This window comes from Fonsecaea erecta, assembly GCF_001651985.1.
Source record: "Fonsecaea erecta strain CBS 125763 chromosome Unknown Scaff4, whole genome shotgun sequence".
NCBI classification, from domain to species: domain Eukaryota; kingdom Fungi; phylum Ascomycota; class Eurotiomycetes; order Chaetothyriales; family Herpotrichiellaceae; genus Fonsecaea; species Fonsecaea erecta.
Window position 1 is genome coordinate 2,116,284 of NW_017387247.1, and position 21,498 is coordinate 2,137,781.

General features: G+C 53.2%; 11 protein-coding genes across 11 annotated transcripts; 8 read left to right on the top strand and 3 right to left on the bottom strand.

Annotated features, from left to right (window-relative positions):
• Positions 1–132: 132 nt before the first annotated feature.
• AYL99_05530 (hypothetical protein) lies at positions 133–564 on the top strand (the record flags this gene model as incomplete). The annotated part of the gene is made up of 1 exon (XM_018837042.1): positions 133–564. The coding sequence occupies one exon, from the start codon at positions 133–135 to the stop codon at positions 562–564; it is 432 nt and encodes a 143-aa protein (XP_018693895.1).
• Positions 565–1,152: 588 nt separating this feature from the next.
• On the top strand, positions 1,153–1,695 carry AYL99_05531 (hypothetical protein; the record flags this gene model as incomplete). Its single annotated transcript, XM_018837043.1, has 1 exon — positions 1,153–1,695. The coding sequence occupies one exon, from the start codon at positions 1,153–1,155 to the stop codon at positions 1,693–1,695; it is 543 nt and encodes a 180-aa protein (XP_018693896.1).
• A 1,391-nt stretch (positions 1,696–3,086) lies between these two features.
• Positions 3,087–3,683, top strand: AYL99_05532 (hypothetical protein; the record flags this gene model as incomplete). The annotated part of the gene is made up of 1 exon (XM_018837044.1): positions 3,087–3,683. The coding sequence occupies one exon, from the start codon at positions 3,087–3,089 to the stop codon at positions 3,681–3,683; it is 597 nt and encodes a 198-aa protein (XP_018693897.1).
• A 629-nt stretch (positions 3,684–4,312) lies between these two features.
• AYL99_05533 (hypothetical protein) lies at positions 4,313–5,479 on the top strand (the record flags this gene model as incomplete). The annotated part of the gene is made up of 1 exon (XM_018837045.1): positions 4,313–5,479. The coding sequence occupies one exon, from the start codon at positions 4,313–4,315 to the stop codon at positions 5,477–5,479; it is 1,167 nt and encodes a 388-aa protein (XP_018693898.1).
• Positions 5,480–5,903: 424 nt separating this feature from the next.
• On the bottom strand, positions 5,904–8,020 carry AYL99_05534 (hypothetical protein; the record flags this gene model as incomplete). The annotated part of the gene is made up of 7 exons (XM_018837046.1): positions 5,904–6,320; positions 6,382–6,595; positions 6,647–7,139; positions 7,189–7,261; positions 7,315–7,359; positions 7,410–7,915; positions 7,960–8,020. 7 exons carry the CDS (start codon positions 8,018–8,020, stop codon positions 5,904–5,906), a joined length of 1,809 nt encoding a protein of 602 aa, XP_018693899.1.
• A 453-nt stretch (positions 8,021–8,473) lies between these two features.
• Positions 8,474–9,744, top strand: AYL99_05535 (hypothetical protein; the record flags this gene model as incomplete). The annotated part of the gene is made up of 2 exons (XM_018837047.1): positions 8,474–9,293; positions 9,347–9,744. 2 exons carry the CDS (start codon positions 8,474–8,476, stop codon positions 9,742–9,744), a joined length of 1,218 nt encoding a protein of 405 aa, XP_018693900.1.
• A 102-nt stretch (positions 9,745–9,846) lies between these two features.
• Positions 9,847–10,785, bottom strand: AYL99_05536 (hypothetical protein; the record flags this gene model as incomplete). The annotated part of the gene is made up of 2 exons (XM_018837048.1): positions 9,847–9,854; positions 9,906–10,785. 2 exons carry the CDS (start codon positions 10,783–10,785, stop codon positions 9,847–9,849), a joined length of 888 nt encoding a protein of 295 aa, XP_018693901.1.
• A 764-nt stretch (positions 10,786–11,549) lies between these two features.
• Positions 11,550–12,460, top strand: AYL99_05537 (hypothetical protein; the record flags this gene model as incomplete). The annotated part of the gene is made up of 2 exons (XM_018837049.1): positions 11,550–11,947; positions 12,016–12,460. The coding sequence occupies 2 exons, from the start codon at positions 11,550–11,552 to the stop codon at positions 12,458–12,460; spliced, it is 843 nt and encodes a 280-aa protein (XP_018693902.1).
• Positions 12,461–12,852: 392 nt separating this feature from the next.
• On the bottom strand, positions 12,853–14,319 carry AYL99_05538 (hypothetical protein; the record flags this gene model as incomplete). Its single annotated transcript, XM_018837050.1, has 1 exon — positions 12,853–14,319. The coding sequence occupies one exon, from the start codon at positions 14,317–14,319 to the stop codon at positions 12,853–12,855; it is 1,467 nt and encodes a 488-aa protein (XP_018693903.1).
• A 1,697-nt stretch (positions 14,320–16,016) lies between these two features.
• AYL99_05539 (hypothetical protein) lies at positions 16,017–18,455 on the top strand (the record flags this gene model as incomplete). The annotated part of the gene is made up of 5 exons (XM_018837051.1): positions 16,017–16,032; positions 16,103–16,126; positions 16,180–17,144; positions 17,208–17,317; positions 17,375–18,455. The coding sequence occupies 5 exons, from the start codon at positions 16,017–16,019 to the stop codon at positions 18,453–18,455; spliced, it is 2,196 nt and encodes a 731-aa protein (XP_018693904.1).
• A 612-nt stretch (positions 18,456–19,067) lies between these two features.
• AYL99_05540 (hypothetical protein) lies at positions 19,068–20,890 on the top strand (the record flags this gene model as incomplete). The annotated part of the gene is made up of 4 exons (XM_018837052.1): positions 19,068–19,624; positions 19,707–20,093; positions 20,204–20,657; positions 20,735–20,890. The coding sequence occupies 4 exons, from the start codon at positions 19,068–19,070 to the stop codon at positions 20,888–20,890; spliced, it is 1,554 nt and encodes a 517-aa protein (XP_018693905.1).
• Positions 20,891–21,498: the final 608 nt, after the last annotated feature.

Here is a 21,498-nt window from a genome sequence, read left to right on the forward strand (position 1 = left end):
TATCCCGTCACCACCATCTCCATCTCGGATTTGTAAGTCCCATTCGACCCCAAGGCAGCTTTAATTGCCCGTCCATCGAATATTTGTTTCCTTGTACTTCATGCCTTGAGACTGAGCTTTCCATCTGCAATCATGCCTCGAGAAAAATCAGAAGAAGCGCAATGGTGGTATGAAGCTGTGTATTCAGCCATCCAGCAGATCCCTCATGGCAAAGTCACCAGCTACGGCCACATTGCCTTCCTCCTCGACTTTCCCAAACGTGCAAGACAGGTCGGTGTATGTCTCAAACACCTGCCCACCTTCGATCCTGCCAATCCGGACCAATACTTCTATCATGATCAGAATGTCCCTTGGCAGAGAGTGGTCAACTCCAAGGGCGGTATCAGCCCGCGCGGCGATGACGGAGCAGCAGCAAACAGACAAGCGGAGAGACTGCGTGCCGAGGGGGTTGAGGTCAACCCCGCCAGGGGCATTGAGGAGATGACAGTTGACTTCGGGACGTATGGTTGGTTTCCGTCAAGACTGCCAGATGAGGAAAGCGAGGATGACTTGCAGAGCCAGTAAAATAAATGAGAAGCAAACAGGGTTCGATCGCAGAAGACTACATCCATCGCTGTCCCTCAAACACCAGGAATATCATCCCCACAACACGCTTACGACGCGCAGCGAGCGGCTTGTCTTTCCACAGCTCGAGACCTGTCACTAAACCCCAAAGGTCGACTGGTCTCGGAACAGATTAACAGCGTCATGAAGTCGTTCCTGCTCACCTTGTCGAACGATGCACATCTTTCTGGCATTTACTCTGTTCCTGACAGGACGAATAGCTCCCCACGGTATCGACCTTTGATACTCGCGCTACATGGAAGCACCTACAGCTCACAATACTTCGACACCCTCCCAGAACATTCTGCTGGGACGATATCCGGAATAATTGGTGTGCCTTTCGTGGCCATCGATCGTCCAGGATACAGGGAGACTTCTCATCTGCAAGCTGTACCCAACGGGTCTACATATGCACAAGAAGAAGGGAAGTACTTGCATCAATATATTCTACCTAAGATTTGGGAGGAATACGGCGTGCCATCCGGGGCAACCTCAATAGTCGTGATGGGTCATTCACTTGGCTGTTCTCCCTGCATCGTTGCTGCAGCCATGCATTCCCAGGAGACGGAACCGCAATATCCATGGGTAGGGCTTATCCTTTCCGGCCGTGGTATGTTGTCAGCGTACCACCAGTCACAGGGCGAGGATCGATTTGCCCGAGGGAAACAGCTTGGATATGTGGAATTCCCGCCAGGGCGGAAGGACATTATCATGTTTGGAGACCCTAAGCTGGGACTGGCGAGCGCAGAGATACGGCGGATTTCGGAGGAGATAACGCATCGAGCACCCTTCGGGGAGTTCGAAGACAGGAGACTTCATTGGGACCATTACTGGAAAGGATACGCAAAGCAGGTGAGAATCCCCCTGGTAACAGCAATCGGAGAGCGAGACTCGCTATACCAGGCGTCGCAGCAAGACATTGAGGAGTTTGCCCGAGCATTCAGCAGCTCCCCAAAAGTCGAAGCTGTGATGATTGCCAATGCTCCCCACTGTTTGGAATTGAGTTATTGGGGACCTGCTTGGCTGTTAAGGTGTTTTGGGTTCGCCATGGAATGTGCAACCAGCGCAGCACTGCAGCCTGTTAGGAGTTAACCGGGGATGTCAGAACAGTAATGACACGAGGTGGCTGTGACTGGGAAGTTCCGGTTGGCGGGAGCAACGGACGAACATCGTTCAAAGCAACTTGAGTCATTGCTGGGAGTCATTGCCAGGGCCGTCGTCACCGCAGCTTTGGTCGGTGTCCGGGACCAGAGTTTGGACAGGCAAAGGGTGATGATCACGATGGTTATGATGGTCATGGTGTGTATGCAAAAGTTTGTCTCATACGAGCAGAGGACGAGTATTAACAGGACGGTTGCTTTGACGATCGTCACATGGACACGAGACGAGCAACTCTTGAAGACGGAAACGAGAGCGAGTGAGGTCATGGAATGTTATTGTCCGGGCACCCCAGGCAGCGCCCTGGAGGGTCGCCGTTCAGCCCCCCGGAGAGCACCGAGGCTGAGGGTCATCACTAATGACACACCTGGAAGCACCTAGGAACCTGGTTACTGGGCTGTCCGACTCCCTGGAATAAGCGTCAGTTTCCCTGCTTTGCTCACCCCCTCGCTTCGTGGCGGTGATGTTTTGTCCTTGTTTGGTCCCCCTCCCGTCCCTCGGCACCTTGATCTCCGTTCTGCCTCAAGCTCCCGGGCGCCCAAGCCACCCAATAATGACATGCTCCTTGGTTCGTCAAATCACTGCCTGAGATTGTTTTTAGCAGCTGGTGGCGGCCGGTGGTGACGCCGGATGACTCCATTTCGCAGCAGCTGCACCAATCCCGCGCTTGTGCCTTGGCCTCGTGCATGATCCCCGTTCAACTGCTAGTCCCAGCATCCCGCGTCCAGGGCATGCTCATGCATCAGCCCCTCCTCACATCACAACTATCGTCTGTTCATCGCCTCCACACCTCAGATCAATACAGCAGGCGTAGATAGTACACGTCCTGTTCCGTATCTATCAAGCTTCGGTGGGAGTCAGAAACCTATCCTCTTGGTTCCTAACCGCCCCCGCGTGCCAGCTTCTCAGCCAGTAGTGATGGCGTGTGACAAAACATCCCTCATCATCCTCACCTCCGAATCACGGGTCTGATCCAAATAACAAGCACTGTTCTTATCTCCCAAGCCAGCCTCTTTCTCTCTTCTTTCATCTGTAACACCTCCTTTGTTGTTGCTTACTTCTTTGTTCCAGTATCTCGTCATCAGCCATACGTACCGGGTACATAGTCCTTGTACCCTGCAGCCGCTCTCCTTTGTCCCTTCCCCCTACAGTCATCTCTGCACGCGTCATTCTTTGACTCAGCTGGGACCTGACCAGGTACCGTCCATCTTTGCAATCTCCCAACTCCACGAAACCTATAGTTCTCCTTCGGTACAAGACGTATCGACACCTCACCTACCTCACTCTACACGACATCACCTACCCAATCCACAGAAGCCTATATCATGTCCGCCCTGCCCAGTAACGACCTCCGCAGTGCAGCCAAACCATTCCTTCGGGAGAAGAATCACAACAAGAAGTGGGCGAGAGGAGCTCAAGAGCCTCCAGAACATCACTGCCACAAGCACACGTACCCTGAAGACAACTGCCGCAAATGCATGGGCAGACCGAATCGTCGAGATCAGGATCGGAGAGTCGGCCGATCAGAGGCCAAACAAAAGCATGATCTTCAGAACAAGCTGAGCGGCCACGCTGCGACCCTGGCTCGCAAGGCTTTCCGCAATGAGGTGGTTGATGCCATGGACGGTCCGCTGGCAAACGTCTCCGATGCTTCTGAGGAAGAGGAAGTCCCGGACGCGTCTGAAGCGCCCATCCCCGCTGAAGGAGACTTCATGTATAGCTATGATCACGCGACAGGACCGCGGGCTGGTGGTGACATCCTCAGCCAGGCCATCATCCAAGCTGTCCGACGATTCGAAAGCAACGAGACCGAGAAACTCGTCAACACAGAATACAACGTCATTGACGATAAGGAAATGGCCGAGATTTCTACCGACGAGGACGACGATTTTGAGCTTGTCGACTACTCTCATTTGAAGTAAAACCCCCCGACGAGGACGACAACTCCCCGTGAGGGTGTAGCAGACCTGGGACCGGCGTTGTCGACTGCCTTTTACGCGATTATAATGATTCTCTAACAGAGCAACCAAGTTGCTGATGTCCGTATGTCTTCATTTTCATCAAAGATACCCCAAGGATTCATTAGGGAAGCGAGGCTGTAACAATAGAGCAATCATCACGGGTACTACACGGCGCTTCTTGAGGATGTGAATGACCTTGGAAAGGAGGAACACTTCTGAGCTTTCAGTGGGTGTGCCTATATTATTATCGGCGTTTGATCATGGGAGTATCGTTAGGAGCAGGGTGGCAAGGAGGAATCAAGCAATACATAGCATCAGGAATCCCGCACGCTGCTGTATCATTACACGACCACTTCCCTCTAGATACAGGGATTCGTAGCATGTGACGCGTTCAGCCTCGACAACAATGACGTCTTATCAATCTGACAAACCGTGCAAACTCGACAAACATCGCAAACATGGGGCAGAAAACAATCTCCAACCTTCTCGAAAGCTTCTCCCTTTACTTACAGCAATATGGTTTACCTTACAATCGGACCTTCTTGAATCCATAAACAAGAGGATTACGGTGTCGCGAAACCCTCACGATAATGCCGGGCGGAAACCTTGCAGATTACTTGGCGAAGAACTACCTCACAGCCGCCAAATCACCATCTGCGCCCAAGTCGGACACCGTCTCATCTGACTTCCAAGATTCGACTCGGCCAAAGAAGAAGCGGCGGAAGAACAAGGATGACTTTGCTGGGAGTGGATTGGTGATCGCCGACGATGATGAAGACCTGTCGCTTCGGAGCAACGCTTCACGGGGAAGGCGCGAGGAAGAGGATGAGGATGGAGAGACACCCATATTCGAGGCAGGCTTAAAATCCGCAGAGTTCAGAAAAAAGAAAGGCGGGGGCACTTGGAAAGTTGTCGCAACTGCAACCTCAACAGTTACCCAGACATCAAATAATAGAGAGGAGGAAAAAGAAGCGGACCGCATTCTGGCTGAGGCGGCGGAAGAATCGCGACGGCGCCGTCAGGAAATCGAAGACGAAGATGCTCCCGCGATCGTTGAAGAAAAAGATAGTGGACCGCGCATGCAGTCTGGCGCCCGTGCGGGCCTTCAGACTGCTGCAGACACCGCCGCCCTCGTCGCGCAGGAAGAGCGTGAGAAGCAAAGAGAATTTGAATCGCAAAGATCGACTAAGGCAAAAAAGCACAAGGATGGGCCAGTGGAGGTGGAGGAGACCATCTACCGTGATGCTACCGGCCGGCGCATTGACATCAGCCTAAAGCGAGCAGAAGCCCGAGCCGCTGCAGAAGAAAAGGTGCGAGCTGAAAGGAAGGCAAAAGAGGACGCAATGGGTGACGTGCAGCGACGTGAGCGGGAGCAACGCAGGAAAGAATTGGAGGACGCAAAGTTCTTGACTCTGGCCAGAGGCGTGGATGATGAAGAGATGAATGACGAGCTACGTGCGAAAGTCAGGTGGGACGACCCAATGGCGGGGTACATAGCACAACAGAAGGCAGAGGAGGGAGCAGCAGACAGCGCAAAGTCTGCAGGAAAGTCCAAGGGAAGTTCAGGTGGAAGAGTGGCGGCGAAAAGAAAGGTTTATACCGGCCCCCCAGCCGCTCCGAATCGCTACGGAATCCTCCCTGGCTGGCGGTGGGACGGGGTCGATCGCAGTAACGGCTTTGAGAAAGAATGGTTCCAAGCACGTTCGAAGAGGGGGAGAGAGGAGGAACTGAGATATCAGTGGCAGATGGATGAATGATGTCCTGAATGCCCTACCAAAGGACGGGCCTTGACAAACGAGAGAGGGCTGTGGATGCTTTTCTACAGATCCGTACCTATTGCCTGCCCTTCCGCGGGCCATTTGAACCAGGATCTTTCTAATACAACGACGACGGATTCAGTGGATATATCCCTACGCCATACCAGGTGGTATACTATACTCAAAGCTTCTGACCAATCAACAGCGCCGTGAGTTAGCTGGGCGGATGTGACGCCGCTAACCTTTCTGGAAGCTTGGCGTAAATGCAGAATCGAAAGCGAAACTTCCCTCACAGAGATCATGTCTGATGAGTAGGGCAACAGAAGATGGTTCAGGTGAAACGCGTATCTATTGGGAACGACAAATCCAGCGACGATATGATGGCAAATACTTTGCAAGCCTCCTCGGCATCGACATACACTCATCACATTGTGTGCCATTGATCCAGATCATCGTTGCTTGTTGTTGATTGACGGTGGGATCCATTGCTCCAGTCGACTTTTATTTGATCATCTTCACTGTTCACTAGCCGACCGCCGCTGATCAGGCGGAATTTCAAGTCGGCACGACCAGGGATGAGCTTCACACGGAAATGGGCAAGCTCGTAACGCTCCCCAAAATTCCACCAGTGCTTGTTTCGCACGTGCCGCTCGACCAGATGGAGGTTGACGGACACGGTGCACAGCGTCCTCACATGGTCTCGTTCAGCCATACTCTTTGGGAGGGCGTCGGCGGATCGTGTAGACACCACGAACTGAGCCTTCCATGGCTTTCGGTACTGCGCAGGACTCAACTTTGCTTTGAACATCTTCTCGATGCCGTTGTCGGTGATTTTATCGCCCTTGGCTCGCGTCAGTCATTTGCTGATACTTTCCCATGGATTCACACTATGAGCCGCTCACTTTTCGGATCAGCCACTCAATCTGGTCCACAGCCCATCTCTGACCGTCTCTTCTATCTCGAACCACCCTTTGACCATAATGTCTTTGTTGGCTGTACTTTTGATTGACAACGACACCATAGCTAACAGGTGCGCAGCGTTGCACGATCGGTGCGCAATCTTGTCCTATCTCTTGAGCTCGATAACTGACGAGTCCCTGGACCACGGCGAGCTGTCTGTGGGGAACGGTTAGTCTTACATTGAAGACAGCACAACAATCCACTCACAAGTTTTCGGCGAGCAGCATTCGCAGGCCGCGCACATTCGATATTTCTGCTCCTGATCCAGACTCGAAATGCGTTTTGATTCGGCTCTGAATGTATTCAGAAGCTGAAAGGCCTCCAGACATGATCAAATATGAGACCTGTTCCCCAGGGCGTGTCCTTTTCAGTCCTTGCAACTGTTCTTCAATCAATTCAATCAAGCCATCAACCTGTTCGTCGAAAAAATGCTGAATGGTGTCTTGATCGATTTCCATATGGGAGTCTCTGATCCCGGCCTGCGGGTAATCCAAGCCCGTGGGCAGACCAGTCACTGGCAGATACAACTTTGGAACAGTCATACCTGGGCTCCCGAAACTGCACTTGAATCTCTCGAATCTACCCAGCATCATTTTTTCGGCCGTCTCTGCTGGTTGCAAAATATCCTGGACCAAGGCCAATCGTTTGGCAAGATGCTGCTGTACTTTTATGTCGATCAGAGCAGAGCCGACCTCTCGCCCTTTGGAGTCGCGTTAGTAAAATCACAGGGCACAACCTTCCGGACCGACCTTCGACCTGAAGCAATTGTTCCAACCTGAGCGCTTCTCCTATCTCTGACTTTACTTTCATGATGTTGACGTCCTTGTATAAACATGAGCCAAGCGACCCTGAGGATGTGAGAGTGGCCTCCATACCGTTGTACCTCCGCCTGCATCGCACACTAAGATCACGTCGTCACGCTTAGTGGCGATCAGCATCAAAATAAGGACAAGCCCGGAAGGATACCGACCTTCAACATTTGCTTCGCGACACAGACCGCGGCTGCCTCAGCCTCAGTCAAGGTCACCACCGACGAGTGGTACTGGCCGTCTCTTCCAAATCCAGCGAGCTTAAGGATCGCTAGGAGATCACGGACCATTCCAGCATGCTTCCAAGTCGTGGGAACGCTGAAGTTCCACTCGACTCGCATGGTTGCCCATTGAGGATATCGACTCTGGAAAAATCGGGCGATATGATCATGCACACATCTCATGTAATCCAGATAAAAACGTCTTGCGTCTTGGTGAGAGAGATGCTCCCATTCTCTATATTCGGGATCGAGATGGAGCTTGAAATACTCTTTGATGTCGGTCGCCCTATCCGCGACATCCACGAAAAAACCCCAGGACTTGATGTTCGCTGTGCCATGGTTATATGCCAGCCGCGATGGCGCCTTATTGAACAGTTCAGCTGCAATGGTGGTCCAACTTTGAAAGGTTACAGGATTTGTCCATGGTGTAGTGCAGTATGCCACGCCTACATCCAGTCAACAACGCTCATGGTGGTCGCGCTCAACATACCTGTCTGGGACATGCCAAAGTCAACACCGATCACAAGCTCGGGCTGATGAGTACCGGCCATCTTCGATTCCTGAATTTCTTTGCAAGCCAGGAGAGCTCTCGAGCGGCATAGGCTGACCTCTCCAGGGATTTACGATTCTCCAACTACTCTCTCTTTCTCACTGCCTCTCAGGCTGAGGAGACGTCACCACCCCATAGCTGAGGCAGTGTGCCTCCACATTCATACTTTAAAGCAGCAAGTCAATGGTACCACCCTTTCCTGCAAGCTAAGGGGTCCAATATGCACGCTTGTGAGACAAGTTCGTGATGGTCTCGTTTTGGCTAAGGCTTGCGCGAATTGTTGCTGGGCAGGGTGGCAGTGAATCCGCCCACCTCGTATTCATGAATTCCAGCCTCACCATGCTCGGGGGAAAGGAAGGACCCTTCACGAGGTGGCATTCTTCAAATGAAATAAACGATCGATCACTCTCTTCTTACAGCATTCAAGGGAGCAGACACATTTGAAGACACAGAAATGTCGCAACTGGGTGGAACAGCGGCTCCCGCTTCTTCCCCTTCGACCGCCAACAGCAATCTAGCCTCACCAAACACCACTCCCACTCCCACAACAGATAGCTCACCGACCACGTCCCCGCCCATCCCATCGACCAGCCCACCGAGCAACTCGAGCATTATCTTCGTAAACCCAACCGCAGATGCTTCATCAACTTCGCCCGCCGCGACTGGCACTTCGCAAACAATACATCCGACGGCTTCAAAGCACCTCTCTGCCGGGGCAGTAGCTGGAGTCGCCATCGGTTGTGCCGCGCTCGGTGCTATTCTCGCCTTTTTGTTTATGGTGTTCCTACGTCGAAGCCAGACAAAATCGTCGTCCAGGCATCGTAAAGGACATTCTCGTCTCACCCACCAATCACTCCGAAGTGACAAGGACCCAGACAAATCTCTTGTTCGCCCAAGCGTTACTGCCGTTGGCGCACAGACCAACGTCAACCTCGATGCCTTCCTCCCTCAACAGGCAGATGATGCCATGGTCAAGCAAAAGGTTTTGCTTTTGTTCGACCAGATCGAACTGCACGTCGACAATTATTACAGTGACCAGCCTTTCCAACTGACGGTCGAGCAGCAAGGCGAACTCTCCAGATTTGGAACTCCAGAGTTACCTATGCCCTTAGGTGCTCTCCTAGACACATCCAATCGTAAGGTGGCTGTCATCAAGCACTGCCTCGCATTCCACGCCGTCCAGCTTGTCTCTCCCTCGAGTGCCTCGGACTGCCTGTTGCCCTCCGAGCTCTCCGACATGCTCGTCCTCTTCACCCCAAGACCCGGTGATCGCAGTGGGTCAACCCCCCCGTCGCCCGCACAAAGTCAGACTGACTGATCTCTACAGATTTCTATCTGGCGTTTTCTCGCTGGCGTATGCTCACAGCATACCTCCGCCCAGACCTGTTCGACGGGAAGGAGCCTGCCTCCGCTGAACAAGACGCCCGTCTATATAACTTGGCCAAGACCTTTTCGGAGCGCTTCGCCGTCTTTAGTCAACCGCAGAATGCGGAGCAAAAGGTCAAGCATCTGGTCGAGGTGCTGCGGACTGCGGTCAGGGTGGCCTTGTGGCTGTATTCACAGCCCTCCACGTTCAAGTTCGACTGGGGCCCGGCGTCGGATGCCTCGCGGCGATCGATGCCCGCCGTCGTGACTGTGCCGTCGCTCTTAAAGACGCATGATAGTATGGGCGCCGAAATTCAACCACCACAAGTCATTCAGCCACTTGTCAAGAGACGCGTGTGAAGTATTATCTGCTTTTGTCGAGATGTGCTTGGAGAAGACCTATTTAATGCGGCAATAAGAGTGTCCCTATTTGTTTCTGTGTACCCAAAAAATCTTGTCAAATTAATCTCCTTCTCCTTGTCAGACCCGATTAGCTCTTGCTCTTCTCTCTCTCAGCTTACTTGACTTCATTGCCTGGTGCTCTAACCATGTCCGGGGCACGTCCTCGACAGTGGCATTGGTTGACCCGTGCGTCGACCCCGTCGCTGCCGCTGTTGGTCTTATGACTGCGGCTGGTCCATCGCCGCACGGGACTTCTACTAGTGTAGACGTTTCGCTGCGAACAGGGTTCGGAGACAGCTCACTTGATGGACTCCACTGGCCCGAGACATTGCGGATGAACTGCGCTGGAACGTCAGCGGGCATCTCTGGAGGAAGCTCTTTGATGGCTGGTGCTGTCTCGGGCGGCCTTGAATCTCTCAGATCAGACCTTCGCGTACATAAGTTTTCCGTGCTGTGCTTGGGAGACAGCCTGCTCATGTACTTCCATTGAAGCAGCTGGCTGGTGTTGTAGCTCGGAGGCCGTTCTCTGGTGCGCACGGGCTCGAGCACGGTGGTGCCACAGGATCTCAGAAGCCTGAGCGTAGAGATATTTTGTGTCAGTGTGGTGTGGACGATGTCCAACCGTTTGAGCGCCGCTGAGACGTTTGAATTGTCACTCAGCACCCACATGACCCGGGTCGAGAAGTGGATTCTACAATCCGCGTCCAGGTCGACCCGCGCGGGCTCGAGGAGCAGAGCGACCTCCTCCGCCGCCCTCTTCGTTTCCTCCATCACTCGTTCATAGTCCTTGCGCTCCGACAACGGCAGCAGATCTTGCTGGTGGCTCAGCAGTTCACGGCAGGTTTTGATGTTGGTCCAGGCGTGCTGTGCTGTAATGAGGTATTCTCGGGTCTGTTGGTCGACAGCCCTCAGCGCGTAGGTGACCTCGCAGATTTTGAAGACGAAAGTCAGTCCCGAACTGACCCCGGCCGTGACAGCCGACCACGGATTTCCGTTCATGGTTATGATTGATGGATAGCGAAATGCAGACTTTGAGGAAGTTTCATAACCGTCGAACTGTCGTCCTTAGGCTGGATTCTCGCAAGTTACCATCCTTCCGCCATCTTCGCTTCGAAAGCGACCGGTGAGGCTCAAAACACATTTGTGCACACGTTAGGAGGGCGTGTCAATGTTCTCGGCAGATGGAGGGACGGGACTTAGGAGCGACAGAGTCAGACGACCAGGGAAAACCGGGCGCAGAGACCTCGAGCGGGGTTCGACAAAGAACACACTAAGTTGAAGACCTCAACTCGGCATGCAGATACGAGGAGGAGGACGACTCGAAGAGGCCGCGCAAGCTTGGGAGCTGTTTAGGACGGTCTGGGCCTTCCTCGTCGTCGCAATGCAACCAATCATGCAGAGCCTCAGCCTGATGGAGAGTCGTTAAAGCAGCGCATCAGAGGTGTCAGCTGGGAGTTCTCAAGCCCTCGAACAGGCTCATGCAGGAGACCACTGAAGGCTATATCTCGTATACTCATTGCAAGTACTAGCTTGAGGGGCTGAACGGAAATGCTGGGTGGGTGGGGTGGGAGATGTTGCGAGACCGCCGCGATCAGGCTGAGGATGGGAAAATGCCCCAGTGCTTAAGAGAGGGGCAGGACAGGTAAGAGAGAGGGTTCGAGGGACGAATCCCCTTTCCCTGTCGAAACCAGAAGAAGAGAGAAAGAGAGGAAAGAAACCCCTTCTTCCCAAGCAGACAAGCTTTCGAGGAAAAAAGTGCAAGCATGCTCTTTGCTGCGACTGTGGTTCTTGTCCACGCCCTCAGCGTGGCATATGCTCTCAACTATGCTGGTGCCATCCAGACCGGCGTCGTCGGCCTCGACCCTCGTGGCTGGTCGCCCGTGCCGACGCCGGCCCCATACTATCACCTCTATCGCCGCCGGCTGCAGAAGAAGGACCTGACAGACACATGTGCCTTGGTCAATGACGCGCCGCTGACCTGTCCCTTGGGCCAGTACTGCGCCTACAATTCCGGCATCCACTTCATGGGATGTTGCTCGGTCGACGCGGCTGGCAACTTCGTCAGCGATTGCTTCTACACGACCAGCTGTGTCGATCTGGCCGCAAGTTCCTCTATCTGCGGAACGTCCACTGGGTGCCTTGGAGTGCAAGTGGGCGTCTGGTATGTACCCACCAAGCTCTCCACAAGGAGAGAGAAAAGCAACCATGATACTGATACCCAAGATATAGTGGGGGAAACACGGATTATCCAGAATGCTTGACCATCGTGCTCTACTATGGAGCCATTGACTCCTACACGACCTATCGGTGTGGTCCGTCAGCAGCATTTGTGAGTGCAAGCGTACCACCCCCATCGTCTTCAACGACAATAGCGACGACGCCTACTAGCACACCGGCAACGACGACCACTCCTCCTCCTACGACTAACACACCTTCCCCCTCGAGGACATCGTCCTCTCCCCCGTCAACGACTACCTCACCTACCATTACGTCCTCTTCTGGACATAGCCATACTGGTGCGATCGTGGGCGGCGCGGTGGGCGGGGTGGCAGGTGTGCTGATCATCGCTGGCATCATTGGGTTCATCATCTACAGGATCCGCGTGAAGAGACGTGAGGCAGAGTACGCCGACGATGCGCCAGAGATCCCTGGTACCGCCCATGTGCCCAAATAGCCACTTGGTTGAGACGGTATATCAGTTGGGGAAGACCTGGGTGTGGGACGACACATGACGGAAGGGGCTTTATGCTGGGTGACTAGCTGAATAAGTAGTTGACTATAGTCAGGCCTTTTGTTTATAACGAATATGGTATTTGTCTCGCTTAATAGTGATGCTCTATGCTCATTGGTGCTCCCTGAGGTATCCGGGCATAAAGTCACCTCAGGCACAAGAAATCATACACTGTTGTCGAGAATTCTTTCGGTGAGGTACGGTATAGCAAGTTCAGATGCGTGCCAGACTGTTCTTCCCCTCCCCCCTCTGGTGCAATCTACGTCTAGACGAATTTCGAATGTGTCCAGTTCGAGAGAATGCAAAACCCTTGGGCCAGAAGCGTTGAGATTCCTCTATATCTTTGCCTTTGAAGAGCTCAGCTCGCGTAATATCTTGTCATTGTGTTCTCCCACCGCAGGAATCCTCTCCATCCTCGCGTCCAGGTCGGAGCTCATCCCAGGCGGGAGGAAGGCCTGGATGGGGCCAACTTCCGTGTCGACCTCCCTGAACCGTTTCCGCGCCGCGAGCTGCTCGTGCTCCCACACACCTTGCATGTCGTTGACTTTTGCGTTCGCGATGCCGGCCTTCTCAAGCCGCCGGACGACTTCGTCGGCGCCACCGCCCCAAGAAGCGAAGATACCGCTGATGATGGCCTCGAGTTCGGCCCGGTTGTCACTGCGCGACGCCGTGTCCTTGAACTTGGGATTGGTGGTCAGATCCTCGCGCTCCAGGACGTCGGTGGCCAGGATCTTCCACTCCCGCTCGTTCTGGACGCCCAGCATAACCTGTGCACCGAGGCTGCCGTCCGGTGCAATGCCCGTCGAAAAGGGGCCATAGGGATAGATGCTCGCGTGAGACGCCCCGGCCCGTTTGGGCGCGGTTTGGCCCTCGAATGCATAGTACAGCGGGAAACCCATCCACTCGACCAGCGATTCCAGCATGGAGACGTCGATCACACATCCCTTCCCAGTCTTCTGTCTTTGAATGATCGCCCCCAAGATGCTGCTGTATGCATATATGCCTGCCGCTATGTCCGCTATCGAGCATCCCACCTTGGCCATCTCGTCCTTGGTGCCCGTAATGCTCAACAACCCTGCCTCCGCCTGTACGAGTAGATCGTACGCCTTCTTGTGTGCGTACGGTCCGTTGCTTCCGTAGCCACTAATCGATGCGTAAATCAACTTGTCACCCCTGCCTTCGCCAGGATACGCGGTATTCATCATAGCTTTCATATCCTCGTAGCCCAGGCCCATCTTTTCGGCGTCTCCCGGCCTCAAGTTTTGGACAAACACGTCGGCCTTCTCACATACTAACGTTCGGAGCACATCCATATCCTGCGACTGCTTGATGTCTAGCGCGAGTGACTCCTTGTTGCGGTTTGTCCACACAAAATGGCTGCACAGTTTCCCCCGAACGCGTTTGTCGTGGTGCCGCACAAAGTCCCCGGTCCCGGGCCGCTCGATCTTTATGACCCTAGCGCCGAGGTCGGCGAGATGGCGGGTTGCCAGAGGCATGGAGATGACCTGCTCGAGGGCGACGATCGTGATGTCCGAGAGGGGTCGGCTGGATGGTGCATTGAATTGGAATGCCTCTGCATCCGGGACATTGAGCGTGCTCCGAGAGCGGTGAGATGTCACGCCTCTGTGCGGCATCGAACTTGGTTGGACACTCCAGCCGGACAGCAGTATCCGATTGTTTCTTCGCGGGATCGTCTTGACCGAATACTGTCTGGTACTGCATCTGTTCATCCCCCCTCGGACCTTCCTCAGGGTGCTGTGCCGGCAGAACAGCCTCAAAAGGTCATGCTGAAGAGCCCCCATCTTGACTGAATGCTGCTGTGCTGTACGGGCGTCTGTCTGATTTCGTCTCAGTTTCAATGCTCTCTCAGTCTTCTCTGAAGCTCGGCGTTCAGGTGCCTGAAGCCGATTATCCCGAATAGCAACGGGACTGCAGTCATACACTGGGTTTGATCCAAATAAATCTGTCTCTGGACTCGGTTGTGATAGACAGGCACAGCCTTTCCCCGCACAAGGCTGCCGTATCGGTGAAACAGGCCGTGTTTCTCCGGTGCGGAGAAACGTTGTCACGTGTCACGTCGATACCGAGGAACCTCCGTTTCATTTCCGATTTCATCCTCTTCAAATCTACAGTGTCTACCAGCATCGAGGACTTTGTATGATGCAGTATTACTTCGAACAACTCTATCCAGATGCAGAGGTGTCGAATCATGAGCAACCGAACTCCCAAGAATGTCGTGTCCGCTGCGGCTGGGACTCGTGCACTCTGAAAGAAGTCCACAGTAGAGATGCTCTGCATCAATCCCAGGAGACACATTCACCGCGAGTTATAGCTGTGCCTGACTCGTGGGAGCGAGAGAGCGCAATACAGAAACTGGTCGACATTCTATCACAAGGCACTGTCCCAGCCAAAATAAGACTTCTACATAAACCAAAATTGACCGCATCAAAGTGTCTTCGTCTGCACCAGCGTCACCCCCACCACAACCGAGCCGAACTTCAGCATTGCCCACCTTTTCAGTCTAACCGAGCGGCCGAGGCTGAAACTCTCTCTTAAGGATTGGATGCCGTACTGTCGGGATTGCGGAGAGACAAAGCTAGAGCTCCATGCCTTTCCAGGTCCGGCTGACGAGTCCAGACCCGTTCAAACCAGTAGCCTCAAAGCGTGAGAGTGAGTGGAGCATTTGTATCGCCCACCAACTATCAACCAGCCAGGCACTGGCTAACTGGGACCGATGGATCTTTTCGAGTTCTTCTTTCCTCACTTCGTCAATTTACTCGGGTCCCTTGGAGCAGATGGTCGTTGCTCGCCGACACGCGCGGAAAAGAGAGCGACTGAGCCAGGAGCCTATCATTCAATGACAATTGTAATCAAGCACAGAACGTATGTACCAGAGTCAGCGGGTTGACATATCATGTCACCTTTGGCACCACCATATCGTTGCACCCTGTGTCAGCAAAACTTCTCGAGAAGAGAGCACCTGCAGCGACACACCGTCAAACGTATGACTTCGCTCCAAGCTGCTATGGCAAACCAGCTGATCACTGGGCCAGATACGGAATCGCGGGCGTTCCGTTGTGAGATATGCTCGCAAACATTCACCAGAAGGTCAGCGATGCAATACCTCACCAACTCATGGTCTCGTAGCATCCAAAATTGATGCGGGTTGCTCTAGTGATGCTCTGAAGAGGCACATCTCTATACACCGGTTTTCTGAAGAGGAGCCCTCCTCGACAACTCCAGGCCAAGATCTTTCAAGTCGGTCGAAGCGAGCTTCTGCGGCCTGCGATGCTTGCTCCCGATCGAAGACCAGATGTGACGGGCGGATCCCTTGTGGTCAGTGCCTTGCTAGGGGAAGGCTCTGTACACTGGATAGACCACATCCCCTCAAAAGACGATGTGCCCTCCCAAATCATGAGCTTACCCAGCAGCATCGGAGCACCACGAGTGAGATTCATGAGGAGATAGAAGCCGTCAACACACGACCAGAAGATTTACCATGGCCGGCTTTGGAGGTAGAATACCCCTACCACGGGAGTAAAGTGATGTCGCTAACTCCTTCGTTTCATAAGTCTTCTCACAAAGGTTTGGCGTGGACGGACGGATCAGGTAATCTGGAATGTGATCAACGTTGAAGCTAATCGCGTCTAACGGCCGTACAGAGAATGTTGAAACGGGTAGGTTATCTGACGGCAGTACTTGCGATCGAGTGCCACTGGACCAGGACTCAGTGCCCGCAGCTCAGCAGCAGCCGACAGAGCCGATGATCAATACGGCAAATACGCAACACTTGAACACGTTTGGTCTGCCTAGTGCACCTCTTTGGAACGACTTCGCTTCCCTCGAGTGCCACAATCCATTCGAGTATGAGAACTTGACGCAACTCTTCTGGTTTCCCGAGGTATTCGTTCCCGACGACGCAATTTTCGGACAAGGTACGATCCAGAGTTCTGTGAATGGCGCACACGGGCCGCACGGCGCAGACAGCACAGTGGATCCCTATGCAGACTGGGTTCATTCTCATCCTTTGAAAAAGGGACCTACGGTGGAAGTGATACGGATCTGCGACTTCCTGCACGATTCCCAGAGTTGGGCAAAAATCAACACCCTCGAGGGCAGACCAGGCTTGAAACAGACTATGGGCCCAGTGGTCGCTGACGGACTCCGCGACACGGTTTCTTCTCGGATACATGTCATGGTGTCCAAGGCACTCGACCAAGACCTTGTAAGAAAGATTCCACATCTGTTTCCGCCGCTCCGGACAGTCCAGGCAATATTTTCAGAATATCATCGGAATCTCGCCTCACTCTATCCGATGGTGCATCCAAGCACATTCTTTGAATCCACCTGGGGCGAAGATGAAGCATATTCTGATATCGGCCTGTTCTTCTCGACACTAATGTCCCTTGGGTGCCTCACTATCCCTGTGCAGGAAGCTCGATCATTCGCGATCCAGTTGGCCTTCCTAATACGCAACATGATCAACGAGACAATGACCAGGGATGAGAATCAGATCAACGATATTTGGACCATGAGTACCGCGCTATTGGTCACCGTGTTCAGCGCCTGGTGTGGCAACAAACGACATGCGGAGCTCGCAGAGGCATTCCGGGGTACCTTTTCAACAGTGAGTGAGCCCTTGAGCACTGCTTTCCCACCCACACAGAATATTGATCTGATGCAAACACAGGCATTCCTTCGCCGAGGCTATTTTAAGTCGGTTGCGCCCGTCGATCCGCAAAATGCTGAATCCAACTTCGCCAATTGGGGAGCCTGGATCAACAGAGAGCGGAAAACTCGGTACATTTCGCCCAAAAAATCTTATACGCTGAGAAGTCGCTGACATACAGTAACTAGAATGGGTTATGTGTGGTATATTGTAGAACAAGAAATTGGCCTCTTCCACTGTTTATCTCCCACCATCCACTTCTCGGACATGCGCAGCCCCATTCCTTCTGCAGATGAGCTCTTCTTTGCAGAGACTGAAGATGAATGGAGGGCGTTGGTACAGAGCTACCGTCAGCTAGAAGGTCCAGGCGACCAGTCGCGACTGCACCCACCGTCCCTGGCGGCATTCTACTGCATGTTCCTTCGACACGACTTTCTCGAGCGGCATTGCCACATCACCGCCTTGCAGCTGAGGCTCTTGCTCTGTGCTATCCAGACTCAAGTCACTCAATTCGTCCAGAGTAATCGCTTTGTCGTCACAGAACAACCCTATACCGACGAACCACATTTCGAATCCAGCAGCTTTGCCTCTCTCCGGCAGGAAGAACTGCAAACCATGCTGATCAAGTGGTACATTCTACGACAAAGAGTTCTCGGTGGTGGCGGCGAGACTGAAATGACCCTTGCGTGCAAACTGATTTACCATTTGGTATGGCTCGAGCTGCTCATATGTTTCAGTGACATCCAGCTTCTCGCTGGCCGAGAAGGCCCACCGGGAGCCAGGCCACTCGTACCACAATTCCAACGATGGGTCCGGTCCTCCTCCGCTCTCAAGGCGTTGGCGCACGTAGGGCAGGTCCTGAAAGTCTTGCAGTGTTCCGATTACGTTATTCTGCGACCTCTGTGGTGGCCGATTGCTTTGTTTCGTGTCTCTTTGATCATGTGGGCTTACAGCTTTGGATGTAAGCTCCAGCCAGGGCGCACGCAACAAGCCTACGACCTCGACTTTGGTGCTGCTCCTCGCATACCACTGAACGATGCCGAGCAAGACTTGGGGCCACATGGAAAAGTGTTACGGCAAGGAGAAGGCGTTCCTTGTGTGCTTGACACCACGGGATTGTTGATCCCCATTGCCGAATCGTATGACGCCCTCAAACTGTGCCTGGATCTGCTCGAGGAAGGGAGACTCCAGAGTACGCCTATATGCGAGGATGTATACAGATTCTTGCAGGCTATCAGACAGTACGACTTTTCGAGCACCAAATCGTGATCTGGGTGGTTTGTCCTGCATAGAGGTCGTTCCTCATCCAGAAATAAAGAACGAGATTTCTGTCGCCGTCTTTGACTGAAGGGTGAGACCACGCTCTCACCTCCTTGGCTAGCACGCCGCGTGAGAAAACTCTCACCTGTCTCTATATTAAGATATTCATGCTCGAGAATGCCATAGGCTGGCTCAATGCAGGTCTTGCCTTACAGCCTTCCAACACAGGACCAAGTATGACTAATTCTCCCTTGCCCAGGCGTATCCAGGCTCCCCAGCACTGAATACAGATCAACAGTACCACGTCACCCACTATGCCCTTATCACACTTTTGCCAGCTTTTTCATTTGCTCCAGAATACTTCTTGCCCCCCGCATTTACGAAGAGAGCTCCAGACCGGGGAAGAGCACTCCACCCCCTCCACAGCCGAACCGAATCAGGGGTTGGCAAGGAAAGACAAGGCTGTCAGCCACATGGCTTCGCGAACAGCTGTGCGTCGACCACGTCTTCTGCCGCTTGATTCAACAAGCGTTGCCCCAACACTTCACCGCATAACATGAAAGAGTCAATATCCTCACTTGTTCCTTTCGTTCTGAGGTTCTTCCTCTTGCTATGCCAACCATGTGGTCCTCGGTCGTAGGAATGTTTCAGGTACTATACAGCTATCTGTATCTGCTAGGGATTGCACTTGCTGTGTACTATGTTGGCTGGGTCATCTATGCGTTATGTTTCCATCCCCTGCGACACATACCCGGACCAGTCCTCGCACGAATCAGTCGTGCTTGGATCACATGGCACATACTCCGTGGTGACATGGAATACGAGCAACGGCGGCTGCACCATACCTACGGCCCCCTGGTCAGGATAGCACCCGACGAGGTAGCCTGTGCGGATCCAAAGGCAATTCCAATCATCTATCCCATGAAATCTGCACCTCCCAAGAGCGACTTCTACAGTATGTGGCAGAATCCGAACATTGGAAACTTCCCAGACCACTTCAGCCAGCGTGACGAAAAGACACATGCCGAGCGGAGACGAATCGTCAGTCATATCTATTCTCTGACCAATATCCTTCGATCTGAACCGTATATCGACAATTGTTCCGATTTGTTCATGCGGCGGATGGGGGAATATGCAGATGCTGGGGAGATCGTAAATCTTGGAGAATGGCTGCAATGGTACGTCGTTCCGCTAATACGCAAGAATCTTGGAGCGGTCCCTCTCGGAGACTCTGACTGATCGATTCCCGGGGTGTTCTAGGTACGCCTTCGACGTCGTGGGCGAGCTCTTCTTCGGCAGAATGTTTGGCTTCATGCAAGAGAGGCACGACCACCAGAACTTCATCGCCTCTCTCGACCTGCTGCTGCCGTTCCTCACCGTCACCAGCGTCATTCCGAGCTACCTGCGAACGCTGCTCGCGATCTCCGCCTTCATGTTTCCCAGTGTGCGAAAAGCTTTTGAAGCGATCGGCACCATCGAGTCCGCGGCGAAGAACTGTGTGACCGAAAGGGCCGAGCTGTTGCAGAATCCCGACCAAGGCCCGCCACGGCGAGACATACTGCAGCAGCTGTTCAGCATCAAAAACAGTAAGGGGCCGGACGTCAACTTTTCTGAGAAGGACATGGCCAAGGAATCCTATTCCGCATTGTAAGTAGACACAGACAGCCCAATTAATCCTCACGGGGCTCTTCAAATTCGAGAGCCAGCACACAGCCACAGAATGTATCACTGACCTTATCTGTCGTGTGACAAAAAAGATTCGCCGGATCCGACACAACGGCCATCGCTATGCGAGCGACTTTGTACTTCCTCATGACCAACCCGCCCATCTACGCCCAAGTCATGTCTGAAATCGACCAGGCCACAGCCGACGGCACGATCCCAGTCACCGGCCCAGTAGCGTACTCGCAGGCGATCAAACTGCCGCTGCTCTGCGCGAGCATCAAGGAAGCCCTGCGCCTCCACCCGAGCGTGGGCTTGACGCTGCCCCGCGACGTGCCGTCTCAAGGCCTCGTGATCGGCGACACGCCCATCCCCGGCGGCGGGACGCGTATCGGCATGAACGCAGCCGTTGTGCAGTATGATCGATCCATCTTCGGCGCAGACGCCGAAGCGTTTCGGCCGGCCCGCTGGCTATCAGACAACACGGCCAACATGGATCGCTGCATGCTCCATTTCGGGGCTGGGACCAGGACTTGTCTGGGGAAGAACGTGAGTCAACTCCATTTTCCCAGAGGCTATATTTCCATAAAAACAAACGCACAGGGCTAGGCTGACCAACTGATAAGATCTCCCTGAGCGAGCTGCACAAGCTGATCCCCGCGCTGCTTCGGGACTTCCAGCTCAAACTAGCCACCAAGGAACCGTGGAAGACGTACAATTTCTTCTTCAACACGCAAAAGGGCTTGCTGGTTCGGCTACAGCGGCGGAACGTTAGTATATAACATAGCACCCGTCATCAAAGAAAGAGAGTGTGAGAGTGGGAATGGACAGTTGCCCACCATCTTAAAAACGATGCTCCGTCCGTGGGGCGACACTGTTGTGATGATAATGATTTATTTACAGTATGTACTGTATGTGAGCTCGCTCATTCACAGCCAGGGATCCACAGTACGAGATACGAAACAAGAAGAAGCATTACCGTTGTTGTGAGAAGTATATGAGAGCACTAAGCTATGTATCCCCTTTGATCTTTCTTGTCCTTCTCGACCGCCAAAGCAGAACATTCTGCAGCATGGGTGGGCATATTACGAAGGCATATTACGAACACATAATGGTGAAGCTACTCATTCCTCGATCCGCCAGATGCTAGTCTTCGAGGCTGTAACCTACCTACCTACATACATACATAGGCGATGGGACCTCGATTCATGGTTCATTCACGTCCTCGTTACCGAGGATCCCCTCGTTCGTTCATTAGCAAGTCCTTACAACTAACTGCCCTATGCAACTAAACATGATCTTGCTGAAAGTAAAGAGTCTGGATGCTCAGGTGTAAATGCAAGAAATTCCACCACTATTAGGGTAAGTTCCTTGTCTGGTATGCTTGCAT